At 44.3% G+C, this 24,463-nt stretch overlaps 1 protein-coding gene across 6 annotated transcripts in view; it reads left to right on the forward strand.

Annotated features, from left to right (window-relative positions):
• Window positions 1-24,463, forward strand: part of ptbp3 (polypyrimidine tract binding protein 3) — a 134,823-nt gene that overhangs the window by 58,763 nt on the left and 51,597 nt on the right. For 4 of the 6 annotated variants that reach the window (XM_055873623.1, XM_055873622.1, XM_055873621.1 and 1 more), the window contains 3 exons: window positions 658-827; window positions 17,915-18,061; window positions 23,983-24,150. In XM_055873623.1, coding sequence (XP_055729598.1) covers window positions 658-827; window positions 17,915-18,061; window positions 23,983-24,150 — 485 coding nt within the window. Of the gene's footprint in view, window positions 1-657; window positions 828-3,489; window positions 3,533-17,914; window positions 18,062-19,137; window positions 19,151-23,982; window positions 24,151-24,463 lie in introns of those variants that run through there. The other 2 variants (XM_055873624.1, XM_055873625.1) reach the window with 2 other exon arrangements.

Raw genomic sequence — 24,463 nt, forward strand, 5'->3', positions numbered from 1 at the left:
CAACTTTCGTTGGTTCCTCTTTCACAGTTCAATCAGTACTATCATTTTATTCATTTAATTTCCACCGCAAATTAAAGATAAAACAACATGTATCTACTCTATATGCAGTGGGATCTGCCTGGTTAAATGGGATCTGCTGACTGGTTAAATGGGTCCTTCCTGGTTAAATGGGATCTGCCTGGCTGGTTAAATGGGATCTGCTAGCTGGTTAAATTGGATCTGCTGGCTGGTTAAATAGGATCTGGCTGGTTAAATGGGACCTTCCTGGTTAAATGGGATCTGCTGGCTGGTTAAATGGGACCTTCTTGGTTAAATGGGATCTGCCTGGCTGGTTAAATGGGACCTTCCTGGTTAAATGGGATCTGCTGGCTGGTTAAATGGGATCTGGCTGGTTAAATGGGATCTGCTGGCTGGTTAAATGGGATCTGGCTGGTTAAATGGGATCTGCCTGCATGGTTAAATGGGATCTGCCTGGCTGGTTAAATAGGATCTGCCTGCATGGTTAAATGGGATCTGCCTGGCTGGTTAAATGGGATCTGACCTTCCTGGTTAAACGGGATCTTCTGCCTGGTCAAATGGGATCAATTTATCAAATTTTTTAAAATTGGGTTTGTTTTCAAATTCTTTGTGGATCTCTCTCTCTCTCTCCTCCTACAGCTAATGGCAACGATAGCAGACAGTTTAAAGGAGATCGTTCTCCCTGTGGTCCTTCCCGAGTCCTCCACGTCCGCAAGGTTCCCATCGAGGTGTCTGAGGCTGAGCTCATCTCTCTAGGAGTCCCCTTCGGTAGAGTCACCAACCTGTTGATGCTGAAAGGGAAAAACCAGGTAGGAACAAACATTCTACAACCAGGTTAAAACCAGGTAGGAACAAACATTCTACAACCAGGTTAAAACCAGGTAGGAACAAACATTCTACAACCAGGTTAAAACCAGGTAGGAACAAACATTCTACAACCAGGTTAAAACCAGGTAGGAACAAACATTCTACAACCAGGTTAAAACCAGGTAGGAACAAACATTCTACAACCAGGTTAAAACCAGGTAGGAACAAACATTCTACAACCAGGTTAAAACCAGGTAGGAACAAACATTCTACAACCAGGTTAAAACCAGGTAGAGCCCTATCGACCCTGGTCAAAAGTACTATATAGGTCAGGGCTCACAGTAGTGCACTTTTGAGCAGGGCCCATAGGGGTTTTATTATAGGGAATAGGGTGCCATTTAGGATGGATATCTAGTGTCAAGATCATGTGATAGGCCTGATCACGGACAACGACGAGACAGCCTATAGGAGGAGGTCAGAGACCTGGCTGTGTGGTGCCAGGACAACAACCTCTCCCTCAATGACGAGACAGCCTATAGGAGGAGGTCAGAGACCTGACAACGATGAGACAGCCTATAGGGAGGAGGTCAGAGACCTGACAACGATGAGACAGCCTATAGGGAGGAGGTCAGAGACCTGACAACGATGAGACAGCCTATAGGGAGGAGGTCATAGACCTGACAACGATGAGACAGCCTATAGGGAGGAGGTCAGAGACCTGACAACGATGAGACAGCCTATAGGGAGGAGGTCAGAGACCTGACAACGATGAGACAGCCTATAGGGAGGAGGTCAGAGACCTGACAACGATGAGACAGCCTATAGGGAGGAGGTCAGAGATCTGACAACGATGAGACAGCCTATAGGGAGGAGGTCAGAGACCTGACAACGATGAGACAGCCTATAGGGAGGAGGTCAGAGACCTGGCTGTGTGGTGCCAGGACAACAACCTCTCCCTCTACGACGAGACAGCCTATAGGAGGAGGTCAGAGACCTGGCAGTGTGGTGCCAGGACAACAACCTCTCCCTCAACGTCAGCAAGACACAAGAGCTGATCGTGGACTAGAGGAAAAGGAGGACCGAACAGGCCCCCATTAACATTGACGGGCCTGTAGTGGAGCGGGTCGAGAGTTTCAAGTTCCCTGGCGTCCACATCACCAACACACTATCATGGTTCAAGCACACCAAGACAGTCGTGAAAAGGGCACGACAACACCTTTTCCCCCTCAGGAGACTGAAAAGATTTGGCATGCGTCCAAAGATCCTCAAAAAGTTCTACAGCTGCACCATCGAGAGCATCCTGACCGGTTGCATCACCGCCTGGTACGGCAACTGCTCGACATCCGACAGCAAGGCGCTACAGAGGGCTCCTTAACAGATTCTACCCCCAAGCCATAAGACTCCTGAACAATCAATTACCCCTGTAAATAGCCTCCACATTGACTCTGTACCGGTACCCCCTGTATATAGCCTCCACATTGACTCTGTACCGGTACCCCCCTGTATATAGCCTCCACATTGACTCTGTACCTGTACCCCCTGTATATAGTCTCCACATTTACTCTGTACCGGTACCCCCTGTATATAGCCTCCACATTGACTCTGTACCGGTACCCCCCTGTATATAGCCTCCACATTGACTCTGTACCGGTACCCCTGTGTATAGCCTCCACATTGACTCTGTACCGGTACCCCGTGTATATAGCCTCCACATTGACTCTGTACCGGTACCCCTGTGTATAGTCTCCACATTGACTCTGTACCGGTACCCCCTGTATATAGTCTCCACATTGACTCTGTACCGGTACCCCCTGTATATAGCCTCCACATTGACTCTGTACCGGTACCCCCCTGTATATAGCCTCCACATTGACTCTGTACCGGTACCCCTGTGTATAGCCTCCACATTGACTCTGTACCGGTACCCCGTGTATATAGCCTCCACATTGACTCTGTACCGGTACCCCCTGTATATAACCTCCACATTGACTCTGTACCGGTACCCCCTGTATATAGTCTCCACATTGACTCTGTACCGGTACCCCTGTGTATAGTCTCCACATTGACTCTGTACCGGTACCCCCTGTATATAGCCTCCACATTGACTCTGTACCAGTACTCCCTGTATATAGCCTCCACATTGACTCTGTACCGGTACCCCCTGTATATAGCCTCCACATTGACTCTGTACCGGTACCCCCTGTATATAGTCTCCACATTGACTCTGTACCGTAACACCCTGTATATAGCCTCCACATTGACTCTGTACCAGTACCCCCTGTATTTAGTCTCCACATTGACTCTGTACCGGTACCCCCTGCATATAGCCTCCACATTGACTCTGTACCGGTACCCCCCTGTATATAGCCTCCACATTGACTCTGTACCGTAACACCCTGTATATAGCCTCCACATTGACTCTGTACCGGTACCCCCTGTATATAGCCTCCACATTGACTCTGTACCGGTACCCCCTGCATATAGCCTCCACATTGACTCTGTACCGGTACCCCCCTGTATATAGCCTCCACATTGACTCTGTACCGGTACACCCTGTATATAGCTTTGTTATTGTATAGTGTTACTTTTTATTTAAAAAATTTCTTTCGTTTATTTAGTAAATATATTCTTAACTCTATTTCTTCAACTGCATTGTTGTTTCAGGGCTTGTAAGGTCTACTACACCTGTTGTATTCAGCATTTCACAGTAAGGTCTACTATACCTGTTGTATTCAGCATTTCACTGTGAGGTCTACTACACCTGTTGTATTCAGCATTTCACTGTGAGGTCTACTACACCTGTTGTATTCAGCATTTCACTGTGAGGTCTACTACACCTGTTGTATTCAGCATTTCACTGTGAGGTCTACTACACCTGTTGTATTCAGCATTTCACTGTGAGGTCTACTACACCTGTTGTATTCAGCATTTCACTGTAAGGTCTACTATACCTGTTGTATTCAGCATTTCACTGTAAGGTCTACTACACCTGTTGTATTCAGCATTTCACTGTGAGGTCTACTACACCTGTTGTATTCAGCATTTCACTGTGAGGTCTACTACACCTGTTGTATTCAGCATTTCACTGTGAGGTCTACTACACCTGTTGTATTCAGCATTTCACTGTGAGGTCTACTACACCTGTTGTATTCAGCATTTCACTGTCAGGTCTACTACACCTGTTGTATTCAGCATTTCACTGTAAGGTCTACTACACCTGTTGTATTCAGCATTTCACTGTAAGGTCTACTACACCTGTTGTATTCAGCATTTCACTGTGAGGTCTACTACACCTGTTGTATTCAGCATTTCACTGTGAGGTCTACTACACCTGTTGTATTCAGCATTTCACTGTAAGGTCTACTATACCTGTTGTATTCAGCATTTCACTGTAAGGTCTACTACACCTGTTGTATTCAGCATTTCACTGTGAGGTCTACTACACCTGTTGTATTCAGCATTTCACTGTAAGGTCTACTACACCTGTTGTATTCAGCATTTCACTGTAAAGGTATACTACACCTGTTGTATTCAGCATTTCACTGTTAGGTCTACTACACCTGTTGTATTCAGCATTTCACTGTGAGGTCTACTACACCTGTTGTATTCAGCATTTCACTGTAAAGGTCTACTACACCTGTTGTATTCAGCATTTCACTGTGAGGTCTACTACACCTGTTGTATTCAGCATTTCACTGTGAGGTCTACTACACCTGTTGTATTCAGCATTTCACTGTGAGGTCTACTACACCTGTTGTATTCAGCATTTCACTGTAAGGTCTACTACACCTGTTGTATTCAGCATTTCACTGTAAGGTCTACTACACCTGTTGTATTCAGCATTTCACTGTAAGGTCTACACCTGTTGTATTCAGCATTTCACTGTAAGGTCTACACCTGTTGTATTCAGCATTTCACTGTAAGGTCTACACCTGTTGTATTCAGCATTTCACTGTAAGGTCTACACCTGTTGTATTCAGCATTTCACTGTAAGGTCTACTACACCTGTTGTATTCAGCATTTCACTGTAAGGTCTACTACACCTGTTGTATTCAGCATTTCACTGTAAGGTCTACTACACCTGTTGTATTCAGCATTTCACTGTAAGGTCTACTACACCTGTTGTATTCAGCATTTCACTGTAAGGTCTACTACACCTGTTGTATTCAGCATTTCACTGTGAGGTCTACTACACCTGTTGAATTCAGCATTTCACGGTAAGGTCTACTACACCTGTTGTATTCAGCATTTCACTGTAAGGTCTACTACACCTGTTGTATTCAGCATTTCACTGTAAGGTCTACTACACCTGTTGTATTCGGGCATTTCACTGTAAGGTCTACTACACCTGTTGTATTCAGCATTTCACTGTAAGGTCTACTACACCTGTTGTATTCAGCATTTCACTGTGAGGTCTACTACACCTGTTGTATTCAGCAGTTCACTGTAAGGTCTACTACACCTGTTGTATTCAGCAGTTCACTGTGAGGTCTACTACACCTGTTGTATTCAGCATTTCACTGTGAGGTCTACTACACCTGTTGTATTCAGCATTTCACTGTAAGGTCTACTACACCTGTTGTATTCAGCATTACACTGTAAGGTCTACTACACCTGTTGTATTCAGCATTTCACTGTAAGGTCTACTACACCTGTTGTATTCAGCATTTCACTGTAAGGTCTACTACACCTGTTGTATTCAGCATTTCACTGTAAGGTCTACCTACACCTGTTGTATTCAGCATTTCACTGTGAGGTCTACTACACCTGTTGTATTCAGCATTTCACTGTAAGGTCTACCTACACCTGTTGTATTCAGCATTTCACTGTAAGGTCTACTACACCTGTTGTATTCAGCATTTCACTGTAAGGTCTACTACACCTGTTGTATTCAGCATTTCACTGTGAGGTCTACTACACCTGTTGTATTCAGCATTTCACTGTAAGGTCTACTACACCTGTTGTATTCAGCATTTCACTGTGAGGTCTACTACACCTGTTGTATTCAGCATTTCACTGTGAAGTCTACTACACCTGTTGTATTCAGCATTTCACTGTGAGGTCTACTACACCTGTTGTACTCAGCATTTCACTGTAAGGTCTACTACACCTGTTGTATTCAGCATTTCACTGTGAGGTCTACTACACCTGTTGTATTCAGCATTTCACTGTGAGGTCTACTACACCTGTTGTATTCAGCATTTCACTGTAAGGTCTACTACACCTGTTGTATTCAGCATTTCACTGTAAGGTCTACTAGACCTGTTGTATTCAGCATTTCACTGTAAGGTCTACTACACCTGTTGTATTCAGCATTTCACTGTGAGGTCTACTACACCTGTTGTATTCAGCATTTCACTGTGAGGTCTACTACACCTGTTGTATTCAGCATTTCACTGTAAGGTCTACTACACCTGTTGTATTCAGCGTTTCACTGTAAGGTCTACTACACCCGTTGTATTCAGCATTTCACTGTAAGGTCTACTACACCTGTTGTATTCAGCATTTCACTGTGAGGTCTACTACACCTGTTGTATTCAGCATTTCACTGTAAGGTCTACTACACCTGTTGTATTCAGCATTTCAATGTAAGGTCTACTACACCTGTTGTATTCAGCATTTCACTGTCAGGTCTACTACACCTGTTGTATTCAGCATTTCACTGTAAGGTCTACTACACCTGTTGTATTCAGCATTTCACTGTAAGGTCTACTACACCTGTTGTATTCCGCATTTCACTGTGAGGTCTACTACACCTGTTGTATTCAGCATTTCACTGTGAGGTCTACACCTGTTGTTTTCAGCATTTCACTATAAGGTCTACTACACCTGTTGTATTCAGCATTTCACTGTAAGGTCTACTACACCTGTTGTATTCAGCATTTCACTGTAAGGTCTACTACACCTGTTGTATTCAGCATTTCACTGTAAGGTCTACTACGCCTGTTGTATTCAGCATTTCACTGTAAGGTCTACTATACCTGTTGTATTCAGCATTTCACTGTAAGGTCTACTACACCTGTTGTATTCAGCATTTCACTGTAAGGTCTACTATACCTGTTGTATTCAGCATTTCACTGAGGTCTACTACACCTGTTGTATTCAGCATTTCACTGTAAGGTCTACTACACCTGTTGTATTCAGCATTTCACTGTGAGGTCTACTACACCTGTTGTATTCAGCATTTCACTGTGAGGTCTACACCTGTTGTATTCAGCATTTCACTATAAGGTCTACTACACCTGTTGTATTCAGCATTTCACTGTAAGGTCTACTACACCTGTTGTATTCAGCATTTCACTGTGAGGTCTACTACACCTGTTGTATTCAGCATTTCACTGTGAGGTCTACTACACCTGTTGTATTCAGCATTTCACTGTGAGGTCTACTACACCTGTTGTATTCAGCATTTCACTGTGATGTCTACTACACCTGTTGTATTCAGCATTTCACTGTGATGTCTACTACATGTGACAAATACAATGTGATGTGATTTAACGTGGGACTACTGCATGGGATACGGAGGTCCCCATGAATTATGAAGATGCCAATTCAGACCAGAATTAGGAGACTTTGGATAAGTCCCAAATGGCACCCTATTCCCTATGTAGTGCACTACTTTTAATGAGGACCAATGCGGTGCAGGACAGGGTTGGAGGGTTCAACATTCTAAAGTAATCAAGGTTAATTGGAGGCTAGATAAGGAAGTGCTCTGTCTCCCCACATTCTGCTCCAAGACCCTTTCAAATGGAAATATAATATTAAGACCAGAAAATAATTAATATTAAGAATAGAGGTTCTACATGTTCCAGATGGTCTTTTGATTTCATTTATTTAACCTTTAACCTTTATTTAACTAGTCAAGTCAGTTAAGAACAAATTCTTATTTAATATGAAAAGGCCTCCTGCGGGGACGGGGATTAAAAAATAAATAAATATAAATATAAATATAGGACAAAACACACATCACAACAAGAGAGACCTAAGACAACAACATAGCATGGCAGCAACACATGACAACACAGCATGGTGGCAACACAACATGACAACAACATGGCAGCAACACAACATGACAACAACATGGCAGCAACACATGACAACACAGCATGGCAGCAACACATGACAACACAGCATGGTGGCAACACAACATGACAACAACATGGCAGCAACACAACATGACAACAACATGGCAGCAACACATGACAACACAGCATGGCAGCAACACAACATGACAACAACATGGCAGCAACACATGACAACACAGCATGGTGGCAACACAACATGACAACAACATGGCAGCAACACATGACAACACAGCATGGCAGCAACACATGACAACACAGCATGGTGGCAACACAACATGACAACAACATGGCAGCAACACATGACCTGGACCCTGGATCATTGTTATACTAACTTCCGCGACGCATATAAGGCCCTCCCCCGCCCTCCTTTCGGAAAAGCTGACCACGACTCCATTTTGTTGATTCCAGCCTACAAACAGAAACTAAAACAACAAGCTCCCTCGCTCAGGTCTGTTCAACGCTGGTCCGACCAATCTGATTCCACGCTTCAAGACTGCTTCGATCACGCGGATTGGAATATGTTCCGCATTGCGTCCAACAACAACATCGACTAATATGCTGATTCGGTGAGCGAGTTCATTAGGAAGTGCATTGACGATGTCGTACCCACAGCAACGATTAAAACATTCCCAAACCAGAAACCGTGGATTTACGGCAGCATTCGCGTGAAACTGAAAGCGCGAACCACTGCTTTTAACCAGGGCAAGGTGACCGGAAACATGACCGAATACACACAGTGTAGCTATTCTCTCCGCAAGGCTATCAAACAGGCTAAGTCCCAGTACAGAGACAAAATAGAGTCGCAATTCAACAGCTCAGACACAAGAGGTATGTGGCAGGGTCTACAGTCTATCACGGATTACAAAAAGAAAACCAGCCCCGTCGCGGACCAGGATGTCTTGCTCCCAGACAGGCCAAATAACTTTTTTGCCCGCTTTGAGGACAATACAGTGCCACTGACACGGCCCGCTACCAAAACCTGCGGGCTCTCCTTCACTGCAGCCGAGGTGAGTAAAACATTTAAACGTGTTAACCCTCGCAAGGCTGCAGGCCCAGACGGCATTCCCAGCCGCGTCCTCAGAGCATGCGCAGACCAGCTGGCTGGTGTGTTTACGGACATATTCAATCAATCCTTATCCCAGTTTGCTGTTCCCACATGCTTCAAGAGGGCCACCATTGTTCCTGTTCCCAAGAAAGCTAAGGTAACTGAGCTAAACGACTACCGCCCCGTAGCACTCACTTCCGTCATCATGAAGTGCTTTGAGAGACTAGTCAAGGACCATATCACCTCCACCCTACCGGACACCCTAGACCCACTCCAATTTGCTTACCGACCCAATAGGTCCACAGACGACGCAATCGCAACCACACTGCACACTGCCCTAACCCATCTGGACAAGAGGAATACCTATGTGAGAATGCTGTTCATCGACTACAGCTCAGCATTTAACACCATGGTACCCTCCAAACACGTCATCAAGCTCGAGACCCTGGGTCTCGACCCCGCCCTGTGCAACTGGGTCCTGGACTTCCTGACGGGCCGCCCCCAGGTGGTGAGGGTAGGTAACAACATCTCCACCCCGCTGATCCTCAACACTGGGGCCCCACAAGGGTGCGTTCTGAGCCCTCTCCTGTACTCCCTGTTCACCCACGACTGCGTGGCCATGCACGCCTCCAACTCAATCATCAAGTTTGCGGATGACACTACAGTGGTAGGCTTGATTACCAACAACGACGAGACGGCCTACAGGGAGGAGGTGAGGGCCCTCGGAGTGTGGTGTCAGGAAAATAACCTCACACTCAACGTCAACAAAACAAAGGAGATGATTGTGGACTTCAGGAAACAGCAGAGGGAGCACCCCCCTATCCACATCGACGGGTCAGTAGTGGAGAAGGTGGAAAGTTTTAAGTTCCTCGGTGTACACATCACGGACAAACTGAATTGGTCCACCCACACAGTCAGCGTTGTGAAGAAGGCGCAGCAGCGCCTCTTCAACCTCAGGAGGCTGAAGAAATTCGGCTTGTCACCAAAAGCACTCACAAACTTCTACAGATGCACAATCGAGAGCATCCTGTCGGGCTGTATCACCGCCTGGTACGGCAACTGCTCCGCCCACAACCGTAAGGCTCTCCAGAGGGTAGTGAGGTCTGCAGAACGCATCACCGGGGGCAAACTACCTGCCCTCCAGGACACCTACACCACCCGATGTCACAGGAAGGCCATAAAGATCATCAAGGACAACAACCACCCAAGCCACTGCCTGTTCACCCCGCTATCATCCAGAAGGCGAGGTCAGTACAGGTGCATCAAAGCAGGGACCGAGAGACTGAAAAACAGCTTCTATCTCAAGGCCATCAGACTGTTAAACAGCCACCACTAATATTTAGTGGCCGCTGCCAACATACTGACTCAACTCCAGCCACTTTAAAAATGGGAATTGATGGAAATTATGTAAAAATGTACCACTAGCCACTTTAAACAATGCCACTTAATATAATGTTTACATACCCTACATTACCCATCTCATATGTATATGTATATACTGTACTCTATATCATCTACTGCATCTTGCCATCTTTATGTAATACATGTACCACTAGCCACTTTAAACTATGCCACTTTATGTTTACATACCCTACAGTACTCATCTCATATGTATATACCGTACTCTATACCATCTACTGCATCTTGCCTATGCCGTTCTGTACCATCACTCATTCATATATCTTTATGTACATATTCTTTATCCCTTTACACTTGCCTGTATAAGGTAGTAGTTGTGGAATTGTTAGGTTAGATTACTTGTTGTTATTACTGCATTGTCGGAACTAGAAGCACAAGCATTTCGCTACACTCGCATTAACATCTGCTAACCATGTGTATGTGACTAATAAAATTTGATTTGATTTGATTTGACAACACAGCATGGTGGCAACACAACATGACAACAACATTGCAGCAACACAACATGGCAGCAACACAACATGGCAGCAACACAAAACATGGTACAAACATTATTGGGGCGCAGACAACAGCACAAGGTAGAGACAACAATACATCACACAAAACTGATGCATGCTCAATTCTGATGCATACTCATTATCTTTAATCATTATCGTTACTCGTTATCGTTACTCATTATCGTTAATCATTAGCGTTACTCGTTGTCGTTACTCGTTATCGTTAATCATTATCGTTACTCGTTATCATTAATCATTATCGTTACCCGTTATCGTTACTCGTTATCATTGCTCATTATCGGTACTCGTTATCGTTACTCGTTATCGTTACTCATTACCATTACCCGTTATCGTTACTCGGTATCAATACTCGTTATCACTGATCGTTATCGCTACCCGTTATCGGTACTCATTATCGTTACCCGTTATCATTACTCGTTATCGTTACTCATTATCATTACCCGTTATCGTTACTCAGCGTCGTTATTTGTTATTGTTACTCATTATCGTTACTCATTACCGTTACTCGTTATCGCTACTCATTATTGTTACTCACTACCATTGCTCATTATCGTTACTCATTACCGTTACTCATTATCGTTACACATTATCGTTACTCGTTATCATTACTCATTATCGTTGCTCATTGTGTATTTATTATTATATATTTTACTTTTCTATTATTTATTTATTTTCTTTCTCTCTGCATTGTTGGGAAGGTCCTGTAAGTAAGCATTTCACTGTTAGTCTACACCTGTTGTTTACCAAGCATTTCACTATTAGTCTACACCTGTTGTTTACCAAGCATTTCACTGTTAGTCGACACCTGTTGTTTACCAAGCATTTCCCTGTTAGTCTACACCTGTTGTTTACCAAGCATTTCACTATTAGTCTACACCTGTTGTTTACAAAGCATTTCACTGTTAGTCGACACCTGTTGTTTACCAAGCATTTCACTGTTAGTCGACACCTGTTGTTTACCAAGCATTTCACTGTTAGTCGACACCTGTTGTTTACCAAGCATTTCACTGTTAGTCGACACCTGTTGTTTACCAAGCATTTCACTGTTAGTCGACACCTGTTGTTTACAAAGCATTTCACTGTTAGTCGACACCTGTTGTTTACAAAGCATTTCACTGTTAGTCGACACCTGTTGTTTACAAAGCATTTCACTGTTAGTCGACACCTGTTGTTTACCAAGCATTTCACTGTTAGTCGACACCTGTTGTTTACCAAGCATTTCACTGTTAGTCTACACCTGTTGTTTACAAAGCATTTCACTGTTAGTCGACACCTGTTGTTTACAAAGCATTTCACTGTTAGTCGACACCTGTTGTTTACAAAGCATTTCACTGTTAGTCGACACCTGTTGTTTACCAAGCATTTCACTGTTAGTCGACACCTGTTGTTTACCAAGCATTTCACTGGTAGTCTACACCTGTTGTTTACAAAGCATTTCACTGTTAGTCGACACCTGTTGTTTACCAAGCATTTCACTGTTAGTCGACACCTGTTGTTTACCAAGCATTTCACTGTTAGTCTACACCTGTTGTTTACAAAGCATTTCACTGTTAGTCGACACCTGTTGTTTACCAAGCATTTCACTGTTAGTCTACACCTGTTGTTTACCAAGCATTTCACTGTTAGTCGACACCTGTTGTTTACCAAGGATTTCACTGTTAGTCGACACCTGTTGTTTACCAAGCATTTCACTGTTAGTCGACACCTGTTGTTTACCAAGGATTTCACTGTTAGTCGACACCTGTTGTTTACAAAGCATTTCACTGGTAGTCTACACCTGTTGTTTACAAAGCATTTCACTGTTAGTCGACACCTGTTGTTTACCAAGCATTTCACTGTTAGTCGACACCTGTTGTTTACCAAGCATTTCACTGTTAGTCGACACCTGTTGTTTACCAAGCATTTCACTGTTAGTCGACACCTGTTGTTTACCAAGCATTTCACTGTTAGTCTACACCTGTTGTTTACCAAGCATTTCACTGTTAGTCTACACCTGTTGTTTACCAAGCATTTCACTGTTAGTCTACACCTGTTGTTTACCAAGCATTTCACTGTTAGTCTACACCTGTTGTTTACCAAGCATTTCACTGTTAGTCTACACCTGTTTGTTTACCAAGCATTTCACTGTTAGTCGACACCTGTTGTTTACAAAGCATTTCACTGGTAGTCTACACCTGTTGTTTACAAAGCATTTCACTGGTAGTCTACACCTGTTGTTTACAAAGCATTTCACTGTTAGTCTACACCTGTTGTTTACCAAGCATTTCACTGTTAGTCTACACCTGTTGTTTACAAAGCATTTCACTGTTAGTCTACACCTGTTGTTTACCAAGCATTTCACTGTTAGTCGACACCTGTTGTTTACAAAGCATTTCACTGGTAGTCTACACCTGTTGTTTACAAAGCATTTCACTGTTAGTCGACACCTGTTGTTTACCAAGCATTTCACTGTTAGTCGACACCTGTTGTTTACCAAGCATTTCACTGTTAGTCGACACCTGTTGTTTACCAAGCATTTCACTGTTAGTCGACACCTGTTGTTTACCAAGCATTTCACTGTTAGTCTACACCTGTTGTTTACAAAGCATTTCACTGTTAGTCGACACCTGTTGTTTACAAAGCATTTCACTGTTAGTCGACACCTGTTGTTTACCAAGCATTTCACTGTTAGTCGACACCTGTTGTTTACCAAGCATTTCACTGTTAGTCTACACCTGTTGTTTACCAAGCATTTCACTGTTAGTCTACACCTGTTGTTTACCAAGCATTTCACTGTTAGTCTACACCTGTTGTTTACCAAGCATTTCACTGTTAGTCTACACCTGTTGTTTACCAAGCATTTCACTGTTAGTCTACACCTGTTTGTTTACCAAGCATTTCACTGTTAGTCGACACCTGTTGTTTACAAAGCATTTCACTGGTAGTCTACACCTGTTGTTTACAAAGCATTTCACTGGTAGTCTACACCTGTTGTTTACAAAGCATTTCACTGTTAGTCTACACCTGTTGTTTACCAAGCATTTCACTGTTAGTCTACACCTGTTGTTTACAAAGCATTTCACTGTTAGTCTACACCTGTTGTTTACAAAGCATTTCACTGTTAGTCTACACCTGTTGTTTACCAAGCATTTCACTGTTAGTCTACACCTGTTGTTTACCAAGCATTTCACTGTTAGTCGACACCTGTTGTTTACAAAGCATTTCACTGTTAGTCTACACCTGTTGTTTACCAAGCATTTCACTGGTAGTCTACACCTGTTGTTTACAAAGCATTTCACTGTTAGTCTACACCTGTTGTTTACCAAGCATTTCACTGTTAGTCTACACCTGTTGTTTACCAAGCATTTCACTGGTAGTCTACACCTGTTGTTTACCAAGCATTTCACTGTTAGTCTACACCTGTTGGTTACCAAGCATTTCACTGGTAGTCTACACCTGTTGTTTACAAAGCATTTCACTGTTAGTCGACACCTGTTGTTTACAAAGCATTTCACTGTTAGTCGACACCTGTTGTTTACCAAGCATTTCACTGTTAGTCTACACCTGTTGTTTACCAAGCATTTCACTGTTAGTCGACACCTGTTGTTTACAAAGCATTTCACTGGTAGTCTACACCTGTTGTTTACCAAGCATTTCACTGTTAGTCGACACCTGTTGTTTACCAAGCATTTCACTGTTAGTCGACACCTGTTGTTTACCAAGCATTTCACTGTTAGTCGACACCTGTTGTTTACCAAGCATTTCACTGTTAGTCTACACCTGTTGTTTACAAAGCATTTCACTGTTAGTCTACACCTGTTGTTTACCAAGCATTTCACTGTTAGTCGACACCTGTTGTTTACCAAGCATTTCACTGTTAGTCGACACCTGTTGTTTACAAAGCATTTCACTGTTAGTCTACACCTGTTGTTTACCAAGCATTTCACTGTTAGTCGACACCTGTTGTTTACCAAGCATTTCACTGTTAGTCTACACCTGTTGTTTACCAAGCATTTCACTGTTAGTCGACACCTGTTGTTTACCAAGCATTTCACTGTTAGTCGACACCTGTTGTTTACCAAGCATTTCACTGTTAGTCTACACCTGTTGTTTACCAAGCATTTCACTGTTAGTCTACACCTGTTGTTTACCAAGCATTTCACTGTTAGTCTACACCTGTTGTTTACCAAGCATTTCACTGTTAGTCTACACCTGTTGTTTACCAAGCATTTCACTGTTAGTCTACACCTGTTGTTTACCAAGCATTTCACTGTTAGTCTACACCTGTTGTTTACCAAGCATTTCACTGTTAGTCGACACCTGTTGTTTACCAAGCATTTCACTGTTAGTCTACACCTGTTGTTTACCAAGCATTTCACTGTTAGTCTACACCTGTTGTTTACCAAGCATTTCACTGTTAGTCGACACCTGTTGTTTACAAAGCATTTCACTGTTAGTCGACACCTGTTGTTTACCAAGCATTTCACTGTTAGTCGACACCTGTTGTTTACAAAGCATTTCACTGTTAGTCGACACCTGTTGTTTACAAAGCATTTCACTGTTAGTCGACACCTGTTGTTTACCAAGCATTTCACTGTTAGTCTACACCTGTTGTTTACCAAGCATTTCACTGTTAGTCTACACCTGTTGTTTACCAAGCATTTCACTGTTAGTCTACACCTGTTGTTTACCAAGCATTTCACTGTTAGTCGACACCTGTTGTTTACCAAGCATTTCACTGTTAGTCTACACCTGTTGTTTACCAAGCATTTCACTGTTAGTCTACACCTGTTGTTTACCAAGCATTTCACTGTTAGTCGACACCTGTTGTTTACAAAGCATTTCACTGTTAGTCGACACCTGTTGTTTACAAAGCATTTCACTGTTAGTCGACACCTGTTGTTTACAAAGCATTTCACTGTTAGTCGACACCTGTTGTTTACAAAGCATTTCACTGTTAGTCGACACCTGTTGTTTACAAAGCATTTCACTGTTAGTCGACACCTGTTGTTTACCAAGCATTTCACTGTTAGTCTACACCTGTTGTTTACCAAGCATTTCACTGTTAGTCGACACCTGTTGTTTACCAAGCATTTCACTGTTAGTCTACGCCTGTTGTTTACAAAGCATTTCACTGGTAGTCTACACCTGTTGTTTACAAAGCATTTCACTGGTAGTCTACACCTGTTGTTTACAAAGCATTTCACTGTTAGTCTACACCTGTTGTTTACAAAGCATTTCACTGTTAGTCTACACCTGTTGTTTACCAAGCATTTCACTGTTAGTCTACACCTGTTGTTTACCAAGCATTTCACTGTTAGTCTACACCTGTTGTTTACAAAGCATTTCACTGTTAGTCGACACCTGTTGTTTACCAAGCAGTTCACTGTTAGTCGACACCTGTTGTTTACAAAGCATTTCACTGTTAGTCTACACCTGTTGTTTACCAAGCATTTCACTGTTAGTCTACACTTGTTGTTTACCAAGCATTTCACTGTTAGTCTACACCTGTTTGTTTACCAAGCATTTCACTGTTAGTCTACACCTGTTGTTTACCAAGCATTTCACTGTTAGTCGACACCTGTTGTTTACCAAGCAGTTCACCGTTAGTCTACACCTGTTGTTTACCAAGCATTTCACTGTTAGTCGACACCTGTTGTTTACCAAGCATTTCACTGTTAGTCGACACCTGTTGTTTACCAAGCATTTCACTGTTAGTCTACACCTGTTGTTTACCAAGCATTTCACTGTTAGTCTACACCTGTTGTTTACCAAGCATTTCACTGTTAGTCTACACCTGTTGTTTACCAAGCAGTTCACTGTTAGTCTACACCTGTTGTTTACCAAGCAGTTCACCGTTAGTCTACACCTGTTGTTTACCAAGCATTTCACTGTTAGTCTACACCTGTTGTTTACAAAGCATTTCACTGTTAGTCTACACCTTGTGACGAATACAATTGTATTTGATTTGATACTGTCCAATTTGTATAGCTTGATTGGTTTAATTTCCCTGTCCAATTTTGTATGGCTTGATTGGTTTAATTTCCCTGTCCAATTTTGTATGGCTTGATTGGTTTAATTTCCCTGTCCAATTTTGTATGGCTTGATTGGTTTAATTTCCCTGTCCAATTTTGTATGGCTTGATTGGTTTAATTTCCCTGTCCAATTTTGTATGGCTTGATTGGTTTAATTTCCCTGTCCAATTTTGTATGGCTTGATTGGTTTGATTAGGTGTCATAAGAGGTGCTGTGTTCTACCTGCAAAGAGCTCAGCATCTCATAGTGTCTGTTTAGCTGAGATGAGTCCGAGTGATTCTTATTCAACACCATCCAAGTCATATTATGCTCCACTGCACGTTTTCCTGGATCAGTGTCATTGTCTCTTAAAGGCGCAGAAGCCGGAAGGACAACTAAATAACATTGCATATCAGATGGTAACATTTGTAACACTGTGACGACGAGATGATTTTATGAGAATCCTAGGCTACTGTAGCGTCCGTAAGAAATGATCAGGCCAGTACCTACCTAGCTAACTTGTGTAACAGTTTAACTTTAGTCCGTCCCCTCGCCCCGACCCGGGCGCGAACCAGGGACCCTCTGCACACATCAACAACAGTCACCCACCAAGCATCGTTACCCATCGCGCCACAAAAGCCGTGGCTCTTGCAGAGCAAGGGGAACCACTACTTCAAGGTCTCAGAGCGAGTGACGTAACCGATTTGAAAGGCTATTAGTGCGCACCACCGCTAACTAGCTAGCCATTTCACATCACGTTACACATGCAGCTGTCTTCTGAAAACAAACGATGGTCGATCACTACACAGCAACATTCTTATTCAACAGTCTCACGTCCCACACTACTTTACTGAAGTGAGATAAGGGCCAAAGAAAATACCACCTTCAAAGTAATTGAATTAAGAGGACATGTCTGTTAACACTAATATCCCCCCTTCCACATTTTCCTTTAACGTTTCCCCCTATAGCTTTGCCTTGTACTAAGTGTTTAACATGAGTGTTTTTGTTGTTCCCTCCCTAACCAACCAGGCGTTTATAGAAATGGCTTCTGAAGAGGCAGCGATCACCATGGTGAACTACTACACCACAGCAACACCTCACGTACGCAACCAGCCAGTCTACATCCAGTACTCCAACCACCGCGAGCTTAAGACAGACAACCTGCCCAATCAGGGGGTGAGTACAGTCCAACCTGCCCAATCAGGGGCTGAGTGCAGTCCAACCTGACCAATCAGGGGCTGAGTGCAGTCCAACCTGACCAATCAGGGGCTGAGTGCAGTCCAACCTGACCAATCAGGGGCTGAGTACAGTCCAACCTGCCCAATCAGGGGGTGAGTACAGTCCAACCTGCCCAATCAAGGGCTGAGTACAGTCCAACCTGCCCAATCAGGGGCTGAGTGCAGTCCAACCTGACCAATCAGGGGCTGAGTGCAGTCCAACCTGACCAATCAGGGGCTGAGTACAGTCCAACCTGCCCAATCAGGGGGTGAGTACAGTCCAACCTGCCCAATCAGGGGGTGAGTACAGTCCAACCTGCCCAATCAGGGGCTGAGTGCAGTCCAACCTGACCAATCAGGGGCTGAGTGCAGTCCAACCTGACCAATCAGGGGCTGAGTACAGTCCAACCTGCCCAATCAGGGGGTGAGTACAGTCCAACCTGCCCAATCAGGGGCTGAGTGCAGTCCAACCTGACCAATCAGGGGCTGAGTGCAGTCCAACCTGACCAATCAGGGGCTGAGTACAGTCCAACCTGCCCAATCAGGGGGTGAGTACAGTCCAACCTGCCCAATCAGGGGCTGAGTGCAGTCCAACCTGACCAATCAGGGGCTGAGTGCAGTCCAACCTGACCAATCAGGGGCTGAGTACAGTCCAACCTGCCCAATCAGGGGCTGAGTACAGTCCAACCTGCCCAATCAGGGGCTGAGTACAGTCCGACCTGCCCAATCAGGGGCTGAGTACAGTCCAACCTGCCCAATCATACAGTCCAACCTGACCAATCAGGGGGTGAGTACAGTCCAACCTGCCCAATCATACAGTCCAACCTGACCAATCAGGGGCTGAGTACAGTCCAACCTGCCCAATCAGGGGCTGAGTACAGTCCAACCTGCCCAATCATACAGTCCAACCTGACCAATCAGGGGGTGAGTACAGTCCAACCTGCCCAATCAGGGGCTGAGTACAGTCCAACCTGCCCAATCAGGAGCTGAGTACAGTCCAACCTGCCCAATCAGGGGTTGAGTACAGTCCAACCTGCCCAATCAGGGGGTGAGTACAGTCCAACCTGCCCAATCAGGAGCTGAGTACAGTCCAACCTGCCCAATCAGGGGCTGAGTACAGTCCAACCTGACCAATCAGGGGGTGAGTACAGTCCAACCTGCCCAATCAGGAGCTGAGTACAGTCCAACCTGCCTAATCAGGGGCTGAGTACAGTCCAACCTGACCAATCAGGGGCTGAGTACAGTCCAACCTGCCCAATCAGGGGCTGAGTACAGTCCAACCTGACCAATCAGGGGCTGAGCACAGTGTTACGTGGCCAATCAGGGTCTGAGCACAGTCCAACCTGACCAATCAGGGGCTGAGTACAGTCCAACCTGCCCAATCAGGGGCTGAGTACAGTCCAACCTGCCCAATCAGGGGCTGAGTCCATCACATATACAGTACATGGTCCTTGTTAAAGTGTAGGTTACAGGTTATACTGTAGGTTACAGGTTATACTGTAGGTTACAGGTTATACTGTAGGTTACATGTTGTACTGTAGGTTACAGGTTATACTGTAGGTTACAGGTTGTACTGTAGGTTACAGGTTATACTGTAGGTTACAGGTTACAGGTTATACTGTAGGTTACAGGTTATACTGTAGGTTACAGGTTACAGGTTATACAGTAGGTTACAGGTTATACTGTAGGTTACAGGTTACAGGTTATACAGTAGGTTACAGGTTATACTGTAGGTTACAGGTTGTACTGTAGGTTACAGGTTATACTGTAGGTTACAGGTTACAGGTTATACTGTAGGTTACAGGTTATACTGTAGGTTACAGGTTACAGGTTATACAGTAGGTTACAGGTTATACTGTAGGTTACAGGTTGTACTGTAGGTTACAGGTTATACTGTAGGTTACAGGTTACAGGTTATACTGTAGGTTACAGGTTATACTATAGGTTACAGGTTATACTGTAGGTTACAGGTTATACTGTAGGTTACAGGTTGTAGTGTAGGTTACAGGTTATACTGTAGGTTACAGGTTATACTGTAGGTTACTGGTTATACTGTAGGTTACAGGTTACAGGTTACAGGTTGTACTGTAGGTTACAGGTTGTACTGTAGGTTACAGGTTACACTGTAGGTTACAGGTTATACTGTAGGTTACAGGTTATACTGTAGGTTACAGGTTACAGGTTATACTGTAGGTTACAGGTTATACTGTAGGTTACAGGTTACAATGTAGGTTACAGGTTACACTGTAGGTTACAGGTTACAGGTTATAATGTAGGTTACAGGTTACAGGTTATACTGTAGGTTACATGTTATACTGTAGGTTACAGGTTACAGGTTATACTGTAGGTTACAGGTTACACTGTAGGTTACAGGTTACAGGTTATACTGTAGGTTACAGGTTATACTGTAGGTTACAGGTTATACTGTAGGTTACAGGTTATACTGTAGGTTACAGGTTACAGGTTATACTGTAGGTTACAGGTTATACTGTAGGGTACAGGTTACAGGTTATACTGTAGGTTACAGGTTATACTGTAGGTTACAGGTTACATGTTATACTGTAGGTTACAGGTTATACTGTAGGTTACAGGTTATACTGTAGGTTACAGGTTATACTGTAGGTTACAGGTTATACTGTAGGTTATAGGTTACAGGTTATACTGTAGGTTACAGGTTGTACTGTAGGTTACAGGTTACAGGTTATACTGTAGGTTACAGGTTATAATGTAGGTTACATGTTATACTGTAGGTTACAGGTTATACTGTAGGTTACAGGTTATACTGTAGGTTACAGGTTATACTGTAGGTTATAGGTTACAGGTTATACTGTAGGTTACAGGTTATACTGTAGGTTACAGGTTATACTGTAGGTTACAGGTTATACTGTAGGTTACAGGTTACAGGTTATACTGTAGGTTACAGGTTATACTGTAGGTTACAGGTTATACTGAAGGTTACATGTTATACTGTAGGTTACAGGTTATACTGTAGGTTACAGGTTTTACTGTAGGTTACAGGTTATACTGTAGGTTACAGGTTATACTGTAGGTTACAGGTTGTACTGTAGGTTACAGGTTACAGGTTATACTGTAGGTTACAGGTTATACTGTAGGTTACAGGTTACAGGTTGTACTGTAGGTTACAGGTTGTACTGTAGGTTACAGGTTACAGGTTATACTGAAGGTTACAGGTTATACTGAAGGTTACAGGTTACAGGTTATACTGAAGGTTACAGGTTATACTGTAGGTTACAGATTATACTGTAGGTTACAGGTTATACTGTAGGTTACAGGTTGTTCTGTAGGTTACAGGTTGTACTGTAGGTTACAGGTTGTACTGTAGGTTACAGGTTATACTGTAGGTTACATGTTATACTGCAGGTTACAGGTTATACTGTAGGTTACAGGTTACAGGTTACAGGTTATACTGTAGGTTACAGGTTATACTGTAGGTTACATGTTATACTGTAGGTTACAGGTTACAGGTTATACTGTAGGTTACAGGTTATACTGTAGGTTACAGGTTATACTGTAGGTTACATGTTATACTGTTGGTTACAGGTTACAGGTTATACTGTAGGTTACAGGTTATACTGTAGGTTACAGGTTATACTGTAGGTTACAGGTTACAGGTTACACTGTAGGTTACAGGTTATACTGTAGGTTACAGGTTACAGGTTATACTGTAGGTTACAGGTTATACTGTAGGTTACAGGTTATACTGTAGGTTACAGGTTACATGATATACTGTAGGTTACAGGTTATACTGTAGGTTACAGGTTATACTGTAGGTTATAGGTTACAGGTTATACTGTAGGTTACAGGTTATACTGTAGGTTATAGGTTACAGGTTATACTGTAGGTTACAGGTTATACTGTAGGTTACAGGTTATACTGTAGGTTACAGGTTACAGGTTATACTGTAGGTTACAGGTTATACTGTAGGTTACAGGTTATACTGAAGGTTACAGGTTATACTGTAGGTTACAGGTTATACTGAAGGTTATAGGTTACAGGTTATACTGTAGGTTACAGGTTGTACTGTAGGTTACAGGTTACAGGTTGTACTGTAGGTTACAGGTTACAGGTTATACTGTAGGTTACAGGTTACAGGTTCTACTGTAGGTTACAGGGTGCCATTTTGGAACAGATTGTGTGATATGACCATTCCAGCAGCAGGCGTGTCCAGTCCACAATGGTCTGCTGATTCTAGCCAGCTCTAATCTACTGTACAGTATCATATTACAACCTCTCCCTCTCTCTCTTCCTCTCTCTCTCTTCCTCTGTCTGTCTGTCTGTCTGTCTGTCTGTCTGTCTGTCTGTCTGTCTGTCTGTCTGTCTATCTATCTCTTCCTCTCTCTCTCTTTCTCTCTCTGTCGTTCTCTGTCTTATACTGTAGGTTACAGGTTATACTGTAGGTTATAGTCTGTCTGTCTGTCTGTCTGTCTGTCTGTCTGTCTGTCTGTCTGTCTGTCTGTCTTCCTCTCTTTCTCTCTCTTTCTCTCAATCTCTGTCTTCCTCTTTCTCTCTCTCTCTCCACATCATAATAGATTATAAAGTTATTGTATATCATATGATTATTGTTTGTTTGGGGTGTTAAACCCAACATCGCCCTCTCCTCCCTCTCTTCCCCCTTTTCTCCACTCTCCTCCTCTCTTCCTCCTCCATTCTTCTCCCTTTCTTCCCCCTCTCCTCCTCCACTCTCCTCCTCTCTTCCCGTCTCCTCCCTCTCTTCCCCCTCTCCTCCTCCACTCTCCTCCCTCTCTCCCCCTCTGCTCTCTCTCTTCCCCCTCTCCTCCCCCACTCTCCTCCCTCTCTTCCCCCTCTCCTCCTACACTATTTTCCCTCTCTTCCCCCTTCTCCTCAACTCTTCCCCCTCCCCTCCCTCTCTTCCCCCTCTCCTCCCCCACTCTCCTCCCTCTCTTCCCCCTCCCCTCCCTCTCTTCTCCCTCTCCTCTTCCATTCTCCTCCCTCTCTTCCCCCTTCTTCTCCACTCTTCCCTCTCTCCTCCTCAACTCTCCTCCTCCACTCTCTTCCCCCTCTTCCTCCACTCTCCTCCCTCTCTTCCCCCTCCCCTCCCTCTCTTCCCCCTCTCCTCCCTCTCTTCCCCCTCTTCCTCCACTCTCCTCCCTCTCTTCCCCCTCCCCTCCCTCTCTTCCCCCTCTTCCTCCACTCTCCTCCCTCTCTTCCCCCTCCCCTCCCTCTCTTCTCCCCCTCTTCCTCCACTCTCCTGCCTCTCTTCCCCCTTCTCCTCCACTCTTACCTCTCTCCTCCTCTCCTCTTCCACTCTCCTCCCTCTTCCTCCCTCTTCCTCCACTCACCTCCCACTCTTCCTCCACTCTCCTCCCTCTCTTTCCCCTCCCCTCTCTCTCTTCCCCCTCTCTTCCTCCACTCTCCTCCCTCTCTTTCCCCTCCCCTCCCTCTCTTCCCCCTCTCTTCCTCCACTCTCCTCCCTCTCTTTCCCCTCCCCTCCCTCTCTTCCCCCTCTTCCTCCACTCTCCTCCCTCTCTTCCCCCTCCCCTCCCTCTCTTCTCCCCCTCTTCCTCCACTCTCCTGCCTCTCTTCCCCCTTCTCCTCCACTCTTACCTCTCTCCTCCTCTCCTCTTCCACTCTCCTCCCTCTTCCTCCCTCTTCCTCCACTCACCTCCCACTCTTCCTCCACTCTCCTCCCTCTCTTCCCCCTTCTCCTCCACTCTTACCTCTCCTCCTCAACTCTCCTTCTCCACTCTCCTCCCTCTCTTCCTCCTTCTCCTCCAATCTTCCCTCTCTCCTCCTCAACTCTCCTCCTCCACTCTCTTCCCCCTCTCCTTCTCCACTCTCCTCCCCCCTCTTCCTCCACTCTCCTCCCTCTCTTCCCCTCTCTACTCCTTTCCCCAACAGAGAGCTCAGGCAGCGTTGCAGGCGGTCAATGCAGTCCATTCTGGGAACATGGCGTTGGGCGGTTCAGCATCGGGCAGTGATGGAGCCTTGATGCCAGGACAGAGCCCCGTGCTGCGCATCATTGTAGAAAACCTCTTCTACCCTGTATCACTGGAGGTCCTACACCAGGTAACCCTGACCTCTAACCTCTTCTACCCTGTCTCACTGGAGGTCCTACACCAGGTAACCGTGACCTCTAACCTCTTCTACCCTGTATCACTGGAGGTCCTACACCAGGTAACCGTGACCTCTAACCTCTTCTACCCTGTCTCTATGGAGGTGCTACACCAGGTAACCCTGACCTCTAACCTCTTCTACCCTGTATCACTGGAGGTCCTACACCAGGTAATCGTGACCTCTAACCTCTTCTACCCTGTATCACTGGAGTCCTACACCAGGTAACCGTGACCTCTAACCTCTTCTACCCTGTATCACTGGAGGT

Source organism: Salvelinus fontinalis, chromosome 21 (assembly GCF_029448725.1).
Source record: "Salvelinus fontinalis isolate EN_2023a chromosome 21, ASM2944872v1, whole genome shotgun sequence".
NCBI lineage: Eukaryota > Metazoa > Chordata > Actinopteri > Salmoniformes > Salmonidae > Salvelinus > Salvelinus fontinalis.